Here is a 20,888-nt window from a genome sequence, read left to right as displayed (position 1 = left end):
CGAGAGGTGCCAAAGTGGAAAACATACAATGAAGACCAAAGGAATGCGCGTAAAAGGAAGTCATATCACATTGAAGGAGAAGTGGAGGAAGATGATGAACCTGCTGTCTTTGTTTCAGTATTAGTGTTTCGGTCTTAGCTGTATGGAACCTGCTGTGTGAACCTGTCAAATGTTTGCAGGTCTCCCTGTGTGAATGTGTCAAACGTCTGATTTTTCAGTTACCTGCATGTGACGTTTTTTCAGTTACTTGCATGTCACTTGATTTTTCAGTTACCTATCTGCATGTATCCTATGTGAAACAACCCAATGTCTGCATGTTTCCTTGTGAAACTGTCCACCGACTACATAAAGGTGGCTTGGCTCCATTCAGTCGGCATAGGATCTGTAGTTGTTTTTACCAGTATTATGGAACCACATCCACCAAATGATGATGAAGATGATCTACCAGAAGCTGATGACTTTGATCCTACAGAGGTGTTCACCATGGAAGATTTCCTAGCGGAGGATGAAATTGTAGAAGAATTTGTGAGGAAGATTGGAGATGGATTGAAGGCTGACATCGAAGGACGCACATCGTCTGTGACTCGTCGCCGACGACAAAGTGGACTAAGGAGGTACATACCAAGGAATCGAGAAGCAGGTCATGATGATCTCATCGCTAATTACTTTTATGCAAATCCTATCTACACCGATGAGATGTTCCGTAGAAGGTTTCGAATGAATAAACTGTTATTCCTGCGCATCGTGCAAACTCTTAGTAATTGGGATCCTTATTTTACCCAAAGAGTTGATGCAACTGGTAGGGATGGACATTCACCCCTTCAGAAGTGTACCGCGGCAATCCGGATGCTAGCATATGGCTCGCCGGCCGACCAACTTGATGAGGTACTAAAAATTGCGGCAAGCACTTGTTTGGAGATTCTAGGAAAATTTGCCATAGGGGTGATTGAATGTTTTGGTCAAGAGTACCTGCGCCCTCCTACAAGCGATGAACTAGAAAAAATTTTACAAGAAAATGAGACTCGTGGTTTTCCAGGAATGTTGGGAAGCATCGATTGTATGCATTGGGCATGGAAGAATTGTCCGAAAGGTTGGGCAGGCATGTTCACACATGGTGACAAAGGTGTTCCTACTATGATCCTTGAAGCAGTGGCATCAAATAATCTTCGTATATGGCATGCTTTTTTTTGGTACCGCCGGATCTTCGAACGACATCAATGTCCTAAACAAGTCACCATTGTTCATCAATGTCCTAAAAGGGGAAGCTCCAAGGGTACAATACACCGTAAATGGAACACAGTATGATATGGGCTACTATCTCGCCGATAAAATATATCCAGAATGGGCGGTCTTCGTCAAGACAATATCAGCCCCTCAAACGGATGAAGACAAATTGTTTGCATTGATGCAAGAAGGAGCGAGGAAAGATGTCGAATGCGCATTTGGCGTATTGCGATCCCGCTTTGATATTGTTCGTCGACCATCAAGGTTATGGAAGCAGGCGACGTTATCAACATAATGCAAGCTTGTGTTATCCTTCACAATATGATAGTGGAGGATGAGAAGGAATTGGTTAGAGTTTCCTTGGATTTGAATGAGAATGCAAGTGCGACAATAGTGCTCCCGCCTGAAGTGCATACAAATGATAACCCCAATCCATGCTTCGCGGAGGTGCTTAAAAGGAATTCCACTATCCAAGCATGGCCAACGCATAGACAACTTAGGGATGATCTTGTCGAGCATATATGGAAACACTATGGGAATAAAGAAAATTAGACATAAATGTTTAAATCATATTTGATTTATGGGGAAGAAGATCATATGTTATATTTGAGTTATGAAATATATTATATTACATTATATATATAATATATATGATTTACTTTGAATGATTTGTTTTGTATCAATTAGCAACACAATGGTACACACAATGGTACATAGAAATAATATTCATGATTGATCACGGCTACATGCAAGCATTTAAATGATTCGTAGATAGCCAAATAGACAACAGCTGTCTGTGGGTTATATGAACTGTGTGTTTAGCCGTCTATGTTGTAAATCCCAAAAATTAACCGACAGCAGCTGTCTGTCCGTTGTACATGCCCTAAGCACAGCAACGTGTGTGACATGCATGCCTCGTACCACGTCGGCGCACAGGCTGATGTCCAGGACGAGGGAGCTGGGCGTTATCCGCTTGCTCTTGCAGAGGAGGTAGACGGCGACGGGGCTCTGCAGCACGCCGCCGGCCATCGCGCGCCATCACCGCCACCGCGACTGTGTACCTTCAATTTGTAGATCACATGCACATGCACGCAGCATCAGCAGCGACGAGACACGGAACAGATCAAATCAAATCACGACCGGTTTCCAGCACGGCCTTGCTCGATCGGATCACACGCGAGAGGGTACTGCACGTGCACGTACGAGTAGCTCTGGAGCTTGTAGAAGTCATCGCCGCCGTAATTGCGCTTGGTGTCGTTGTGGAGCGTGAGGGGCACGCTCACGGCCAGGACGGCGATCATGAGCAGCCGCGCACCAACGCCGGCGGCGATCCACGCCTTCCGCGACAGTGCCATCGCCCTGCTGCTCTCTCTCTCTCCTTAGCCGTGAGCTAGCTAGGGACGACGACGGCGACGCACGTACTTACGGACACCACGCCCCCATGTAGTGCGTGTGTGCGTGCGTATTTGTAGTGCATGGAACGACCGAGGTGTAAGTTTCTGGGAAGCAGGCAATCAGCAGCTAGTGCTTTGTATGCGGCTCGTTACTGCTTGTCTTTGCTCACAACGTCGTGTCGATTGGGACGCCTATGTGTAGTATATCCGCTACAACTGTCACGGCCGGAAACTACAGGGGGCCTATGACGCTCGAGCTGAGCATCTGCTTGCTTCCTTAGTTCCAACGCCGTCCGGCGCTGCAAAAACTACGGACACGGCATTCTGCGAGGAAACGTACATATTCCAGGCCGGAAGTTTCGCCCCGAGTTCGGAACCATATGCGACAAACAGATCATTTCGGATGGTTGCTTTCATAACAGTGTAGCCGTGGTGTGTGTTTCTGTGTATGGTTGCTTTCATAACAGTGCTGTCAGCATGGTACAATTTTGATAAACTTGTGTGAGTGGTGTTACTCGGACTGATTTTGAATCAAGTCGTGAACTTGTGCTTGCATGCAGCTTGTGTTTTATTTACGTGGAAGTGTTGAGGCGGAACGTGGTCGGACTAAAAAATCCTAACTCAATGACACATCTGTTTGTAAAACCTTTTGGAGTTAGCTCGCTTGCGAAGAGGGTGAGAAAAGCTACTGAAAAGGGTTTTAGCATTCATCGGAAATGTCCGGTGGGGTCACCGAAGACCCCACCGGAGCTTTAGTGAGGATGACAGTTTTTTTTGTTGAAAATTCAGGTGTTCACGTTGCTTTCTGGTGCTCATCGGAGAGGTGGCACCAGAGTTTTATAACGATATGCACTAACAAAGCGTGGGGATTTTGAAATGGGCCACCGAATACCTCCGGTGCTGGCACCGGAGTGCCCACCAGAGTGTGGCTAGGCCCAGAGAGCTCGTTTTTAGGAGTTTCAAGTGTTGTGCTCACCAGAAACTTCTGATGCCCTTCACCAGAGGAAGCGCCGGAGCAGTGGAGCTCTAACAAGTTAACGGATAATTGGAAGTACCCGTTGGGGATAACTCTGGTGTGAGCTCTGGTGCTCCACCGGAGCTCTTGGGCTCTTTATATATGGGTGTGGCTGTCCATTTTGCCTTCTTGCCACACTTGGCTGATATCCTAGCACCCATACAGCTTGAGAAACACTTCCCAATCACTTGCATAGCTTGAGATCTCATTTGTTTAATACTGGGAGAGTTCTCGTGCATTGCAATCGAGTGTTTGCATCTTGTGGCACTAGAGGATTCGTTCTCGCTGAGGAGCTCTTGTTACTCTTGACGATTGCCGCTACTACCTAGACGGCTTGGTGTCGTGGTGGATCATTGAACACCATTTGGTGATTGTGCGGGGGACTTCGATCGGTACCTTGTGAGGGGCTTTGTGCTTATCTCCGCGGGAGTTTCATGAAGAGCAACTCTAGTGGATATCTCGAGGCTGGTGATCCATCAGCTTCCACACGTGGAGGGGCCGAGCTTGTGTACTTGCAAGACTAGTGAAGCGGTGATGTAATAGGATCCGCCTCAACGGGGACATAGGTTGCCGGCAAGCCATCAAACCTTAGGGTAAATCTTTGTGTCACTTTCCTCGTTGGTTTCCTCACTACTAGTTGTGTATTTACATTTCATACTTGTGCTTGTAATACGTAGCTTGACTAGTGATAGTGATAGCTTATTAAGTAGTGTAGTTGTAGCTCTTCTAGTGAGCAGAAGTAACTTAGTTGCTTTACTTGTGTAGCTTACTAATTATAATTCTTGCCTCTAGTAGTTAAAGTGGTTTAGTTGACTTAGATAAACTTGCTACTAGAATTGTGTAGGATTGCTTGCATTGGAGTGAATAGGCTAGGTAAGTGGTGTCTATTAGGATTGTCTTTTATACTAATCAGCTTGTCTAGTGTCTTTGATATTTGTAGAGTTTTAATGGACTATTCACTCCCCGCTCTAACCATCTAGAGATCCTTTCACTCATGGGGATTAACAATTAACATATATTCTATGAACGCAATAGTCTCCATTTATAAAATTTGATGGTCGGGGCTCTCAAGGATTAGATCGAACCTATGTTCGAAGACTCACTAAGAAAACTGATAAATGATAAACTTAATAATATTCGGCTAAGAGCAACTCCAACAAGTATCCTACTTATATTAGGCCTTCAAACTCATTTTTTTGAGAGCTAGAGCAAAAAAAAAGTCCACAGGCCCCTACTTGGCTCTCAAATGAGGTAACCAAGCTTTCATTCCCATATGCCCTACTTCAGACCCTCATCCTCTACATAGAGTACATGACCAAAGGGAGAGAAACAAATTAAAAGGGAGAGAAATAAAAGTACGTCATGATTTGAAGTCTGCTGTTAGAGTTAATAATCTCAAAAAAGGGGCCCTTGAAAGTACAAGAGCGCTCAAATCAAAAGTAGCAGCCTTGGTACCATTGCTGGAGTTGCTTCCATTCAAAATATTTTCCATTTGCACATTTGCAACGGTGCGTGACCGATAATCAAGGAGGGAATGTGTGTGTGTGTGTGTGGTGGGGGTGGTGGTTGTGGGGGTGGGGGTGGGGGGGTTAGAATTACAGATTTATCAGCAACAGGAGTGCTAGATCACTGAAAGAAACATTATAAAGTTTAGTCTCAGTAGCAACTAGTACAATTTAGTACTATTATTAAACTAGCTAGGAAGGCATCTCAGGTCCTCGACTAAAAAACAAACGAGAGGATAAAAAACTTAATCACACAATTGCACATATCATGTGACACACTATTAACAAAATTCTGAGAGAAGAGGGGGGAGCCCAATTTCGTCTCCACTGGTTACCACAAAGGAGGGCCATACATTCTGAAATAAACACAGGCTGAATTTGCTTAATCTTTCGTGCCACGATCGAGCCGCCGACCGGTCAGACGTAGGCGATGTCGTCGTTGCTTGCTGCCCTGACCCGGAGCCTGGTGGAGACGACGGTGGCGCACACGGACAGGAGCATGCCGATGAGGAGGAAGACGATGGCGATGACCCCCTTCTGGTAGTACTTGACGAGGTCTTGCGTGGCGTCGTCTCCCCATCGCGAGCCATGCTTGACGTACTCCAGGACGTCGTCAGTGGCGCCGAAGCCCGCGCCGGCGCCGCTGGCCAGCACCACGGTCACCACCTGCAGCAGCAGCATCTGTGAGTGTGACACGCACGTACGATCGCAAACACCGCTGTCAGCAGAGACCATGATTGAAACCCATGAGTGGAGTATCTGCGCGATCGAGAGCACGTACAATGTCGGCGTACATACTGACGTCGAGGATGAGGGATCTGGGCGTCATCCGCTTGCTCCTGCAGAGGAGGTAGACGGCGACGGGGATCTGCAGCACGCTGCCCGCCATTCCGACGACCGCCGCGACCACCGCGTACCTTTTTAATTTCCGATAGCACACGCAGCATACACAAGAATTAACCGTTTCAGCAAGCCCTCGAGTGTACTAAACTACTAATAAGCTGTATCCACGACGCCGGCGCCGGCGGAGACGTATACGTACGTGTAGCTCTGGAGATCGTTGTTGTAGCCGGCGGCCTTGAAGTCGTAATGGACTCTGTTCGCGAACCTCGACTGCACGGTCATGGCCAGGACGGCGATCATCAGCAGCCGCGCAAGCAGGCCGGCGGCGATCCACGCCATCCTCGACAGCGCCATCTGCTCGATCTCTCCCTCCCTCACTGGCTTGCTACGGACGGCGCGGCACACAGGAACATGCTTGGGGCCGCGCGTATTTGTAGTTTTGAGCGAGGGATCATCGACAGAGACAAACGTTGTCCTGGGGCCTTTGCTCGTATCGATCAGGCCGCCAATCCGCTCCATCTGTCGCCCGGATGTTGCTTGCTTGCTTGCTTGCTGCGCTCGGCTCGACCGGGGCTGCATGCTTCCAAAACTGCGGACACGGCAAGGACGATGGTGCAAACAACTTGGAGAAAAATTCGGATCATTTCCAGGAAATACGAATAGCCATATTGTCTCATCTTCATCTAGGCTTTCAAACGTTTTTCTTAATTAGCTCTATCATTTTTTATGGATCTTCTTACGTATGTTAGAGGTTTATGTTGAGTTTTTTTCTTCTACTGTTTGCTGATGTCCGCACATACCTAACATGCCAAGCCTAAAAGAACTATTTAGACGATTTTCGGTAGTTCCAAGGACCTGATTTTAGGTAAACAAGGGACCTTCAAATGAGCAGGGGAATCTCACATTTGCTCTCAGCTGACGACACTGCTCTTCGATCTTTTGTGCCGTGGGTGAACAAGCCGAGCATGTGAAGGAAGCCTTACCTCGATACATATGCAAGATGTACAGGGCAGCTTAATTATTGACCCGTCATAGTGGTCCATTGTTATGTTTAACCCGAAAACTTCAGCTCTGAGAACCAGGAGCACATGTCCTGGACATAGAATTGGCCTCCTTTGACTGCAAATATATACTCCGTATCTTGGCCTACCTACTCTGCAGGGGCGAATGAAGAAAGACAATTGAAGGAACGACTAGGAAAAGCATATGAAGGATTATACAGAAAATAACATGTCCAATGGAGCAAAGAAATCTTGACAAGGGTGGTTTGGGACAAGCTGGCCCTAAAAGAAAGGCTGTGGAGGGGAGGTATTGATAGAATGATAGATATAAAACGACTAGTGTAGGGCGCGCGCACGGTCGTGTAATTATCCAGGGGATGGTAAGGGTGATTTAGATGTGGAATTTCAAGGATGTGGCATGTTTGTTCCGGGATTTCATAGCTAAAGTACAGAGAACCATAAATACGAGGAACGATTACAGCACATTCAGTTTGATGCATATTATATCAGTACGGGTAGCAGCATACATGACTATTTTAAGTGTCTGGATAAACAGGCATATAAGTCTGCGATAGCGCCAGATGGCTCTAGCTAACTAATGGTAGATGAAATTGCAACGGCCTGGCTATTATACAATCAACAGGCCTGGAAATTGGTTTTATGCTTCTTTGTACAGTGGGAAATATGACCCATCTTGTAGGTGTCAGGTATGATCCTGCGCATGTTGCAAAAGGGTGAGGCCGCTACCTTCAAGTGCTGTGACCTGCTTTGAGGGAAAATAAAAACTGTTGACTGAACAAATAATTGTATTGGAATAGAATGGCTGTATGGCAACGAAGCTGTTTAGTTCTACATTAACCATGGTATTGCTTCAGTGTTATCTTAAAAGGAATCTAATGAACTTTTTAAGAAATTTAAAAGTTTCACTAAGTAAGGAATCTGTTGTGTGTTTTACAATTACCAAGTATGTAGTCTAAGAAACAGTTGATTGCATATATATCAGAGGTACTGAAGGAAGAGTAAGAACGGACATCAGAAAGTATATGTAGTTTCAGATTATTAAAAAATAATTGTATGAAAGCAGTATATTAGTGGCTGATAATAAGACTATGTGCATGACCAATGAATCATATAATGCCTTGAAAACAAAGGTAAAATGGTTTACCAAATTCCGAGATAGTAAAGACTATGAAAACGGTAGAGCAGCAATTTTTCAGGCAAAGATTGGTGAGGTCACCTTGTCAGTGACAGTGTTGTCTGCAAATAGTTGCCTGACACGTAATGTACATTATGTTTGGTGAGAAGTATGGCTACATCAGTCTATAATAAGGTACTAACGCATATAGTGACCTTGATCCCAGATAGGTATTTTTAAAAATTATTGCTTGGAAAATTGAATGAACTATTGAGCAAGGGTACCTTCTGTGCTTCTTGTTTGGTTCTTCGGACACATAAGACTCACTGTAGATATGTCCGTGTGCATCCTTCTTCCTGCAGAAAGCTGAGTATGGTTATTTGGTTGGCAACCAAAATTGTTGTAGAGACAAATCATTGACCACGTGGCGCACATCATCCATGAGTGAGGCATTCATGAGTAGAAGATGAAATTAGAGAGGTAAATAAAATTAATTTCTACTGCCAAAATATATATCCAATATTAGTCTGAATTGGCTGCTATAGCAGAAATACCATTTCTGAGTTATAATCCATCGCTAAATATAGAATGTTTTTTTTTTGAAAGATCTGGTTGCCCAGCTTTGATTTATAATAAGTAGAGGATAGCAATAGTCATTACATGCGCGAGTGGCGCTACTCCCTGCAGCCTAAAAGCTACCGGGAGTTTGAATACAGAATGTTAATGGGACAACATCCGCCAACTACTTGAATCTGATACAACTATGGGAGGTTGAAGCTGATATGTATGGGAAAATAAATGTGAAAAAAAAAAAGAATTCAGTGAATGAAGGATACATTATAGGTAAGTCAAGTCGGTCTCCAAGCCAATTTGAAAAATTATATTAATATAAATGGATTAACTGGAGAAGTCTACCTTCATAAGACGAGGCACCATTATCTTAAAAAATGAGGGAAGAGCCACGTTCAAGCAAGTACATAGATTTATGAAAGTAACAGGGAGGTAAGAGGGTACTGGAAAATCCATTTGACATACATGTAATGATGGCAAGGTAAACGCTTTGCATTTGGCTACGTATCTTGAATTGCTGCGTAAGTGTAGGGATTTAAATTACCTTGGAAAACATACTTTACTGATTTTGAGGACCGAACTGCTTCTAAATTCTGCTAATACATGGAGACGGTTGTCCTAAAGTTGACTATGTACTGTTGGCAATGTTTAGTCATCTTGTGAAAAGCACTGAAGTAGATGTTCAAGTGGAACGTGGAGGCATATGTAAACTGAGAGTCTGAGACAATGGAGGAGATGGACCAAAGAAAAACTTCTAGAGTTAGATAATTCACCCTCATATGATTGGATAAAAACCAAACAATTGACCTGTTGCACACTGCAACAGGATTCCAGTGGCATACGCCTAATCAAGCAGGGGTACAATGTTAATTTCCTTATAAACTGACATATGAAAGATGCACTATAATTCTATTTCCGTCACGTAACCCAGTTTCAGTAAAGCAGCACCACGTGTGTGTGTGTGTGGGGGGGGGGGGGGGGGGGTCGGCGCATCACCAAGACAGCAGATAACTGAAGTAGAAGGGGTGTGAGGTGTTTTAGATGAGAGCACTTACGTATAAGCTATGGACTCTGAATTGGCCCCACCAGTTTACATCGCGAGCTTGGGATACTGAAAGCAGGGGATTAACAAAGAAAGTTAGTAAAGCCTCAGATGCAGAATTGTCAACACATTAGAGAAGAAACAAATACATGCATTTGGTCTATTGTTCTGCAGCACAATAACACAGCCATAAAGTGATGGGCATAGTGATGCCTATCTAATTATGTCTGCATTGTGTTAGAAGACTGAATCATTTTCATAGAGAGAGGTGGCTAAAAAAATATGCACTTAAGTACTTAGTGTGGAGGCTGCTACTGTGCACATCCTGGAGAACTGGGGAGGTTGCTCTGGTTATCATCTTGATACTGCACCCTGCTCCCTGCACTGTAGGGTTTGGAATATGAAGGCTTTGTCATTTTTTATATCACAATGAAAAATCCATTATTTAGTTGTTGAGTTTGCACATAGCTTCCATCCAGCACATCCGAAACATAAATAAGCGGACTGTAAATATATTATTTCTCTAAATCAGCTCAATTTGACATAAATAAACTAACTGAAGTACAGGAACGCATAAAAATCACTATTGCACATACACTGTAAAATCAGAATTCTGAACCATAGTGAAGTAATCAAAGTTTATCCTAGGACAAAACAGAATACAATTAGTGGATGCTTTGCTATTGAGCTAATATATCTATAGACAACGGTAGATGAATCACGCATATGGGAAATGAGGAAGGTCCATGAGGATCTGAACCAAAATATCATACCTGCAATGCAACAGTGCCACAAACTATGACTGAGCTGCAAATGTTCAAATGTGCAATGCAGGCTTGCAACTGGATTGATCCATGGAAGAAGTATATCAAGAATTGAAGACTCAGAAAAAATATATTGGATCCTTTACTCATGCATAACTATATAGGCACAACAAATCACCAGCTGATGTAGCATCAACTCTTCCTGACTACAGCCGGTGCAAATCACAAGCATATGTAGGAAGGAACTTCACGATGGACGTAAATTGATTAAAGCATCTTTTTTTTGTTGCATCTAATGCTTTGAAGCCCAAGAAGGCCTACGAAGGACCATTTTTTTCACGATTAGGCCTACAAAGAAACGTTTTTTTGTCTACAAATACAGGCAGCAAGGCGCAGGCCTAAATCGCTAAGATCATCGCTGCTGAAAAGTTACAATTAAAACAGGAGACCTGAAAACACATTAGAACAATTCTTCACGGACCCATCTGCGCACACATGCAGCCAATTTCTTTGAATTAAACTTGAAGTTACTGATATCATGATGAACATTAGAGATATGAAGGCACGCCATCTAGGCGGCCTCCTAGGGTATCCACGTATGTTCCATTTAGTTGGTGCGTTAGATAGAAATTCCACGACTCAGATGAAGCGCGTCATAACCAGTCTTCCTCCATGCATTCGACAGTAGATAGATGAAGCAAGTGGACGCATTCAATAAAGTAGATGAAAAATTGAATGACCATACATGCAAGGACAATATAACTGTAGGTGCACTTTGCATGCAAAAAGTTATTACGGTAGGGGGATTTACATCACTGTACTTTCACGTGTCCTTTACATAAAAAAAGTAACTATGACAGGAGGAATTTACATTACATGTGCCTTCTCTTTTTACATTAATGAATTTACTATCAATAAATACTAGATAGTAAATTTCCATGTATACACGAGTGCCTCCCTAAGCTATCCAGAAATTTACTCAGTAAATTTGAAAGCACCGGACATCTTCACCTATGCAGGGTGGGTCGAAAGCAGGTGGACACATTTAATGCCTCCCCTCCATGCTACCATCAGATAAAAACAAGTCGGGCAGGTGGACACATTTAATGCCTCTCCTCCTTACAATCAGATAAAAACAATTCACTGACCATGCTGGAACATTTGTACTTACACATGCATCCATGCATCTAAGAGACGGCTTGAGTTGCGTGCACGTTGCTCCCGAGGTGGTTAGTGGTTGGGGCTGGCAGTGCTTCCTTGCTTCCCTCTCACAGATCCATATAGATCTATAGGACACATACGTGAACCGTCCGATTCTCTATACCTTCGTCCTCCATGTACAGTCGCCGTCCACATATCACGGCTTCTGGAACCACCAAGGCACACCAGCCTGGCCAACCCACATCAACCTTATCCCTCTCCCATCGTATACATACACAGGGACAAAAAAAATCCCCATCCCCATCGACCCGCACCTTCCTCGCACAGTCTTCTAAATCCTCTTCTGCCTCGCTCCTTCCGCCGCGTCGCCGCTCCACCGCTCCTCCTCCTCCAACAGCGCCGCCCTTCCCCATCGCATGTGCTCGCGTTGCGACCGCTCTAGCTCCGCTGCTCTGCCCTTGCTGCACCTGCGGACGACCCCCACGCTTGGGAGGCCTAGCTGTGTCTTCGTCTTCCTCACCAACACCCGCGTCCATCCTGCCGACGCGCCCAGGGGCCCCAGCATGGCCGGATCCCCGCGATACGCGGTCGCGGTGGTGGGCGCACCCGGCCATAGCACCGCGCGAGTGGGCCCCGCCAGCCGCCTGCGTCGGTGCCCCCAGCACGTCCTTCGCCCCAACTTCCACAACGTTAGGGGAGCGCAGCGGGACCAACGATTGGTGAACACGACCTCGAATGCATCCGATTCATTGGTGCGGCCACGAATGGTGAGTCCAACCTTCTGTCTTTCCCCTCTACATGGATCTCATTTGATTCGATCTAGCCGTCTCAAATAGGACCTCCAATGCTGTGGATAATTTGGTGTTGCCTCCCTAGATGGAATCGATTCCGTGCAAATTGACTGTCCCAAACAGGACTCAAGTCGTCGGTGAGGGCAGACTCAGCCCCAAATCAAAAATTTTAGTAACCTTCTTTAGCATTAAGAGATCTGTAATTCTATAGCATCTGGAACTAGGAGTTTATTTTGGATTTGATTTCCAGTTTATCACATTGCTGCCTACGTCGTTAGTGTACATCTTAACTATTACGATCCATCGTCCTGTCACTTTGATAGGTACCTGCTATGCATGTCACAGGTTTCATCAATGTGCTATTTCTCCACTGTCACTGAAAGCCACCAAAGATGCTGGAGATGAAAGGATGACCCAGGTGTAGGAAGCTACTCTGCCAATATTTATTCAAGGTCAGCATACATGCCAAAACACTAAGGTTAAATCCCTCAATGATTTCTTCAGACCTCTAGAGTAACATTTGAGTGTTTTTCCCCTATAGGAAAGGATGATCTTGTAGAAGCAAAGACAGGAACAGGTAACACGGTTGCCTTTTTGGTGCTCCTTGCCTTCAGCCCAGCTGATCAATTTGACTGTCATATCACTTTACTAACCGTTGCAGTGGTACAACTACTGGATTTGTCCACATATTCTGTGCCTTATATGTATTATTTGCAAGCCTATGCGTTATCTTTTGTTATTATGGACACATATTTGCTCCTTTATATTCTTCCAGTTTCCTCATACCTCTGCACATCTTTGGTTCTCAGGCTATGAAACTAAGATAAGAATTATTGCTTCTAATATAGTTTGTTCAATTCAATGGATCCACTAAAAAACCTTTGACTCATTCTGGAATGGTAAGGATTTATGATATTGAACCAGCCTCCGACTTAGGTTATTTTGTTTACTAACCATGTACATTATTTTATAGCATAATGTATCTTCCGTATCGTTCTGCACTGGACAATCCTATAAGGTGGCTAAAACCGATTTTTCCCTATTTTTATTTCTTAGCCTCAAATACATGAGCCCTGTTTTATGGCGTCCAATGCTCACATGACCTTTCATTAATGGATTTTGAATAAATATATGTGCCATATCACTGTTTTGTGGCGTCCAATGCTCACATGACCTTTCATTAATGGATTTTGGATAAATATATGTGCCATATAATGGACTAATATGTTCTTCCTTAAATGGTTTGTACTGTAGCTCTTTATATATGGTCAGTCGTCGTTAAACACTGTCATCATTTAGCAACTACATGCTTGCCTCACAGCTACAATGGACAGGCTTCAAAATAAAGAGGTTCTCAATAGGAGTAGCAGGGACACATCATGTCATTCATATATTTCCTGGTAACACGTGTACACATTTGTGACAGCACATATAGACTTCAGGCTTGGTTCAACCAAAGGTTGTAACATTCAGACTAATACAAAATACAGAGATATGTTACCTACCTTACATGGATCTTTCTATAGATTTAGGTTGAATGTTTTCTACATTTAAATTTTGTTTGTACACAGTAATGCTCGACACATAGAGCAAAAAAATAAATACGGTAGACTACATGCTCTGTCCACATATTGCGTGCCTTATGTATTAATTGCAAGCCTATGTGTTAATCTTTTGTTACTATGGACAGACATTTGCTCCTTTATATTCTTGCAGTTTCCTCATACCACTGTACATCTTTGGTTTTGAGGCTACGGAACTTTGGTTTTGAGGCTATGGAACTAACTTGAGAATTATTACTTCCAATACAAGCGAGGATGAGTAGGTACATGCTCCCCACTCTAGCACCTCTCTCTATCTATCTATCTAGGTCTGTGGTCTACAAATCTCACTTAGCTTACAGTTGATTTTTATCCAAGATTTATCTTTGGAGTCCATATGTTCGGTTTCTTTCCTCCGCTGTTCCAATAGGATTTACCATACGCCATCAATGCTTAATTCTAGAAATTGTTGACCGTGTGATACTGGTGCATCTTTCTCCGTTTCAAAGAAATTATGTGGCCTCCTATCCTATGCTACGGCTATGATTTTGATTGGCTGCCCATCACCATTGATGGCCCCACCTTTTCCTCTGTCTCATTACGATATTTACTGAGATTCTAAGGTACATCTTTTCCGTATATGATGAGTTTGTATTTACATGCTTAGTTCATTTTTGTAATTTACAGAACCTGCATACTTGCTTTGCGCCGCACGCTGCCGCTGGGATTTTTTTGGTGGGCATCAGTGGGTGTGCGCAAAGGATAAAACTGAAGGGAGGAGATAGGAGGGGCGACACAAGCATCTCAACATTGCAAAGAACCTGTACGAGTTCAAGGTTCATCCAACAACATTGATCCCAAAATAAGCTAGATGGGAATATGTATACAACATCACCATATGCCGCCCTACCATTGGTTATTCACAATAGACATGAAACTCTGATATAATACTATTTAATACTTACAGTATGTGTTTCCCTCAGCTTTTGCAAGGCTGGATTGTACTGCCCTCCCAGTGTCTCCATGTGTCCTCCTTGTAGTTCATATATAAGGAACCAGTAGCTATGGCCTCAGGGCCACCCGCAGTGGTGAGTCGACCCATCTTAGATAAAGGCAGCCACGTCAACTGAGCCCATGAGTTGACTCCTGGCCCAACAGTACCACAGTCCCCACGGCAAATTAAAAAACGATAAACAATGTGACCTTTGTTTCTTCCATCGTACTGCTTTCTTCCAGGTTGCAGTTCACGCATGTTGCCGCTGCTAGGGCCAGTGTACAAAATGGCGGCCGCCGCCGCGCAGGACGACCGGGCTCCCTCTGTGTGGAGATGATGCAAACTGCTGCCGCCGACGTTCAACTCATTGGCTGCCGCCGCTGCCGCCGCCGCCGTTTGACTCATTGCCTACCGCCACCGCCTGAGTCGCTCGCCCCCGCTTGACTCGGCTCCGGCGCCGCCGCTCTGTCTCCGCTCTTGGCTCTTACAGGTGGGCCAAATTCTTTGTTTATTCAGGAGGAGTCGACCCTGAAATGTGAGTCGATTTTTCTCTCTTCTGCGTGAGTCGTATACTCTAGTCGGTCGATTTTTCCGGCCTCCACGTTGGATGATGAGTCGCTTTTCTATCCCCATTGGAGAAGCCCTCATTGTAGTTCATCCCTATAGTAGTTTATGTGTACAGTGGCTATGTGTAAGCTCGCATATGTACCCACCCCTATTTGCCACCTTCAGATATATACATGTGGTGCGCATTTATGATGACATGTATTCCATATTGAATGAGAAGGAATGTCTCCTAATCAAACTCTATTACCGTGTTAACAAGCAACTTGGCGGCAAAACGCTTGAATCCTAAGCATCATTAGCATAATTCTGGGCAAACACACTTGCCTATGGCGACAAGGACTAGCACACCCGCTGGCACCCAGTGGCAGTACTCTAAAAAATTCATGTGTGCCTAGGGACATTCTATAAGTGCATTAACTTACCTGTCATGTGTCATGTAACCAAAGACATACTGATATATACAAAGTCTACAATGTTTCAGCTAGTTGATAGACTATTCTAATGCCTATGGACTACTTTTCTACAATATTGTGGTTGCTCTTAGATTATGTTTTCCATGGTGTTTCAATTCCACGACTAAGTAAACAGTAGCATGCTCACAACATAAAAGCAGGCAACCACGGGACATATATAATGTGTCTGCTAGTCGTGCTTCAATGGAACGTTGGCATGGTTAAAATGGTTGAATTACAGACACATGAGCAAGAAATAAAATGGTTTTGATGACTTGGTCCTTCGTTGCCCGATGCCCGACAACGGTGCATGCGCCGACCCCACCACCATCGCCGCCGCAGCGCACCAGCGCCCGAACACCCCTCGCCGACTGCGGCAGCTCGCACGCCACAACGACAGCGGGTCCACCTCCCACCTTCCCTCTCTCTCCCTTCTCCATGCATGGCAGCAGCACAACCGTATATGCGCAGCAAATAGAGCAAGGCAAGCAAGCACACAGACAACCACCACATTTACCACGCACGCACCAGCAGCACCTTGTTACCTTTAACCACGCTAACTAGTCATCGTCCATTTGCATGCACCATGTAAAGTTAGCACACAGGCATAGACAAAGGCCTCAGTAGCATGCACGCGGTTCGTACTCGCATGCGTGCCGACCATCACGCTATGAGCCACCGGCCATGCATACCGAGCATCCACCCCCCCCCCCCCCCCGCTACACACCGCACCGCCCACCTACAGCGTTGCCCCATTGTCCTGTGCAGCCATGGCGCCACAGCGACACCATTAATGGTGAGAAGCTGAGCACCGGTGGCACAGCTCCTCCCTAGATGCAAGTAGCGAAGTATGAACCTAAAACGAATGGAGGTGACCAAATTTGAACTAACTTTTTCAATGCCTTGGAAGCGCAAACTGTGTCTGTAAGTTTTGTATGGTACTGACAAAGCAGAAGGCAATTCCTGAGGTTCAAATCACACTATCTCTGGCCACGTCTTTAAAACCACACCCTCTATCTCATTGATTAAATTTAAAATTGTCTGACATATTGAAAAGTGAGAACTATATTCATTTTAGGACGGAGAGAGTACTTAAGTGTTAACACTCAAAATTGTCCACGAATAAAGTTTTATAGTTCACTAAAAGCACGGTAAAGATGAAGCAATAAATGGTGGTCCCCGGAGAATTTATACGAGGAGTGCAATAGACTGAACGTGCAAAGTATATAAAACAAGATGGCGAGTGCCTCCCTAAGCTATCTAGAAATTCACTCAGTAAATTTGAAAGCATGGGACATCTTCACTTACGTAGGGTGGGTCGAAAGCATATGGACACATTTAATATCTCCCCTCCATGCTACCATCACAAAAAAACAAGTCGGGCATGTGGACACATTTAATGTCTCTCCTCCTTGCCATCAGATAAAAATAATTCACCGACCATGCAGGAACCTTTATACTTACACATGCATCCATGCATCTAAAAGATGGCTTGGGTTGCGTGCACGTTGTTCCCGAGGTGGTCGGTGGTTGGGGTTGGTCGCCATTAATACGGCTCCCTAGCCAATGTAGGAACCTTTATACTTATACGTGCATTCATGCATATCCTGTTTTGCACTGTAGTGCCCGTATTGCTTGCAGATACGTCATCCATAGGTGTCACGCGTGTCGAATGGTGCACAACTGACTCGTTCCTGTTCTGGAGTTAATGCTAAATTGTGGCTTTATGCTTCGCGTCGCCTGTTGTTCATGCCTGTCGTGGCCCACGTCTCCCCATACTCTTTTCTAGGCTCTTGTTGGAACCATGTCTTGCAGCCGTATTAGTCATTAATGGCCTCAGACATCGCTCGCCTCGAACGCGTAAAAAATTTCGATCGATTCATTTACAGTGATCTCGTGCTGGAACCTTGGTGGACCGTGCCAAGACCACTGACCGCTCTGCCTTTATAAGCAGGGTCTGGCTTAGCTATTAGTACCACCACCCGGTGCACTTTAGCTCGCCTAGCTTTTCCTTTTGAGCCAGCTTTTCACTTAGTCCTTCCTTGCAACCACCAGCGATGGCAGGAGCCTGGGTTAGTAGTTACTGCCTAAACACTGAGGGTTTTCCCAAGATCCTATATGCCACCCTACAAAAGCTCAGAGTCAAAGATCGTCCCGACTATGAGGGCCATGAGTATGAAAAGCATGGCACTGAGCGGTGTGAAGTTACCGTCTATATTAGGAAGAGTGAAGAGTTCCCCGACATCACTGAAGACTAGAATGTGACCGCAACCGGGTTTCGCTTCATCGACATCTACTAGGTTGTGGCCTACAAAGCCTTATGGTACCTTTGCCAGATCTATGAAGAGCCCATTGCCCGTACCCCCACGAGGTTCTTTCCACCTTTGGAAAAGAATCGATGGGCATGGAGGGATCGCATGGAGGCTTTGCAAGGGTGGGATGCACAAGAAGATAGTCCTACCACGGTGCACTTGACCACATACATGCTTGCTCTTGATGAGCAGTATGACCGGCAAGCCTCGGAGCTAAGGAAGTGCCTTCGGCGAGCCGAGGAAGCCGAGATCTTCTCCAGGATACTCCAGGTGCAGTTTGCCGAAGCGCATGTCGGTGCGGCAGCCGCTGAGAGTTGGAGACTGCCATGTCAGAAGCTCTGAAGGAGGCTAAAGATCGACATGCCCATCAGTTGGGAGAGGCCTACCTTGTCACTAGGGCCAAGCGGAGGACGCTGGCTATTGAATGGCAGGATCCCTTGATTGTGGAGGGGATGCCTGTCCACCTGCTAGAAAGAAGGAGAACCGATGTTGCAGTACCGCCAGCACCTCCACCCTCAAAAGTGTCAGAAGTAGAATGTGGCAGAACCGCCTAATTTAATGCCTCACAGGAGTGCTTGTCTTCCATTAGACACTAAGCACTCGAGGGAGAACACTAAATTACTCAGTTCCGTCGGGCACACCCCAAGGGAAAACCCGAAAATCCACATTTTTGCCATCAGTATCACAAATGAGAGAATAAAGCTTACATCATTCTTAACCATTTCTTACAGCACTTTCATGTACATCAGAGTCTAACATTTAGTGTTATAACAGCGGGATGTAATCATATTATCAGAGTTATGAATAATTTAATGTACAGCGGAATATAAACATGTGATCAAAATTACAGTGGAAATAGATATCTAATCATGACATGATGAAGTGTTGATAAATAAACTACGACAACAGATTATGAAACTTTCATTTATAAAAGCATTTGGTGAGGGTTATAAATGACAACTACGATCGCAACGTAAAGGAATCCTCGCTGAGCCCACCAGGAGGAATCCACACACAAAGGTCAGCTCAAGCCTCCACCTGTTACCTGCAACAGGGGGAATAAAACCCTGAGTACTCAATTGTACTCAGCAAGACTTACCCGATAGGAGAAAAGAAAAGACTCCAAGGATATGTAAGGCTATCTGGCTTGTGGGTTGCATTTGCAGGAAGCATTACTAGGCGTGCATCCTTATATTCGATTTTTATTAATAGCCGCATTGGTTCATTAACTAACCATTCTATGTAAGCGCCTGTGCTACTTTCAAGCAGGTGGTAAGCAATTAGATTCCCCTTTTCCATCTTCCATCTTGCCTCTTTCAGTTCTTACTACGATGCTAAACCATAGACAAGTCATACCGGATCGCCCGGCGATTCGCGAATCAAAGCCCCCAGCTAGGTACCCCGAAAACACACGCCCCGCTTGTACCCTAGGCATAAGCAGGACCAACCCGTCACTCTCTTGTCTCGGGTGTCTAGGTCCCCGTCCAAACTAGGACTCCAAGCCCCCGCCCCTGACTCCTGGACTCAGGGCGGTGCAAGGACCTCCTCCACCAAAAACAAACCCTAACAGTCGGTCCGGAAAGAGCCGGATCCACAACAAGAGAGCAACAAGTCTTCCAAGTGCCCATACACAAGTATGTGCTCGGGATAATAAGTCTATGACCTGCCTAGAGTCTTATGCAACGAACGGTCCTTAACCGACCATATAGGGAAAAACAGTGTAACTAAGCTATGACCCGCATCCGCGGCGACACAACTTCTTACACCCACCAATACCCAAACCATATCCCAGCCCAGTCACCATTTTCCTTTCCACCCTTTTATATATTCCAAGTGATAATCATATAGTAACATATTTCCTATATCTCGCGAGTGACAGGCAATCACTTGACTTCTACCGGAGTCCTGTAGCATAGCATTCTACACGATCCTGTCATACTAGTAAGACTCATATGATATATATATATATATATATATATATATATATATATATATATATATATATATATATATATATATATATATATATATATATATATATATGCAAGTGGGTTTCATTCAACTCCTTAAAACTTAATGCACACATATAATTTAAACTACAGATAAGTAGGGGTTATGCACCGGGGCTTGCCTGGGTAAGATATATTAAAAAGTTAGTATCTGCATCTTTAGATCATCCACCATCAACTGGATAGAAAGTCCATTGCATTAGCTCCTGGAGAGAATACCCTTACATCATCTTCGGATTCCCAGTCATCCTTCGATCGGTCCGCTGATCCATCACCGTACCTATATGACATGCATGTGATGTAATGCAAAGATATAATTAATCAACTGCAATCGTGACTCATAAAATACGACGTACGCCTCTCGAGTCAACGCGGCGGCTCGGTATCCGGGGCTGCAGCACGGTGGCTCCAGCACGGTACACGACGCGGACCGGGGTGAAGGGGCGCTCTCACGTGTAGTGCGGCATTCCAGGCGTGGTACGGTGATGGGCGCAGGCAGGCGGGCATGGTGGCCACGCATGGCCACGGCAGAGGAAGAAGAGGAGGGCCACGGCAGTGGTGTGGCGCA

At 45.0% G+C, this 20,888-nt stretch overlaps 1 protein-coding gene and 1 pseudogene across 1 annotated transcript; one reads left to right on the top strand and one right to left on the bottom strand.

The window, feature by feature from the left end:
- Window positions 1-405: 405 nt before the first annotated feature.
- On the top strand, window positions 406-1,776 carry LOC136465742 (uncharacterized; annotated as a pseudogene).
- A 3,779-nt stretch (window positions 1,777-5,555) lies between these two features.
- On the bottom strand, window positions 5,556-6,335 carry LOC136465741 (CASP-like protein 4D1). Its single transcript, XM_066464358.1, has 3 exons — window positions 6,181-6,335; window positions 5,920-6,055; window positions 5,556-5,804 (listed from the first exon to the last, which is right to left on the bottom strand). The coding sequence occupies exons 1-3, from the start codon at window positions 6,333-6,335 to the stop codon at window positions 5,556-5,558; spliced, it is 540 nt and encodes a 179-aa protein (XP_066320455.1).
- Window positions 6,336-20,888: the final 14,553 nt, after the last annotated feature.

This window comes from Miscanthus floridulus, chromosome 7 (genome assembly GCF_019320115.1).
Source record: "Miscanthus floridulus cultivar M001 chromosome 7, ASM1932011v1, whole genome shotgun sequence".
Lineage (NCBI taxonomy): Eukaryota > Viridiplantae > Streptophyta > Magnoliopsida > Poales > Poaceae > Miscanthus > Miscanthus floridulus.
Note: the sequence above shows the minus strand (reverse complement) of the source record. Positions and strands in the feature narration are given on the sequence as shown.

What these genes read in the sequence shown, in the direction of transcription:
- LOC136465741 (XM_066464358.1), bottom strand. Translation starts at nt 6,335, where the DNA reads ATGGCGCTGTCGAGGATGGCGTGGATCGCCGCCGGCCTGCTTGCGCGG. An exon ending in AACGATCTCCAGAGCTACAC is followed by an intron (nt 6,056 to 6,180) that starts GTACGTATACGT and finishes GAAATTAAAAAG; the next exon opens with GTACGCGGTGGTCGCGGCGG. An exon ending in TCAGTATGTACGCCGACATT is followed by an intron (nt 5,805 to 5,919) that starts GTACGTGCTCTC and finishes CTGCTGCTGCAG; the next exon opens with GTGGTGACCGTGGTGCTGGC.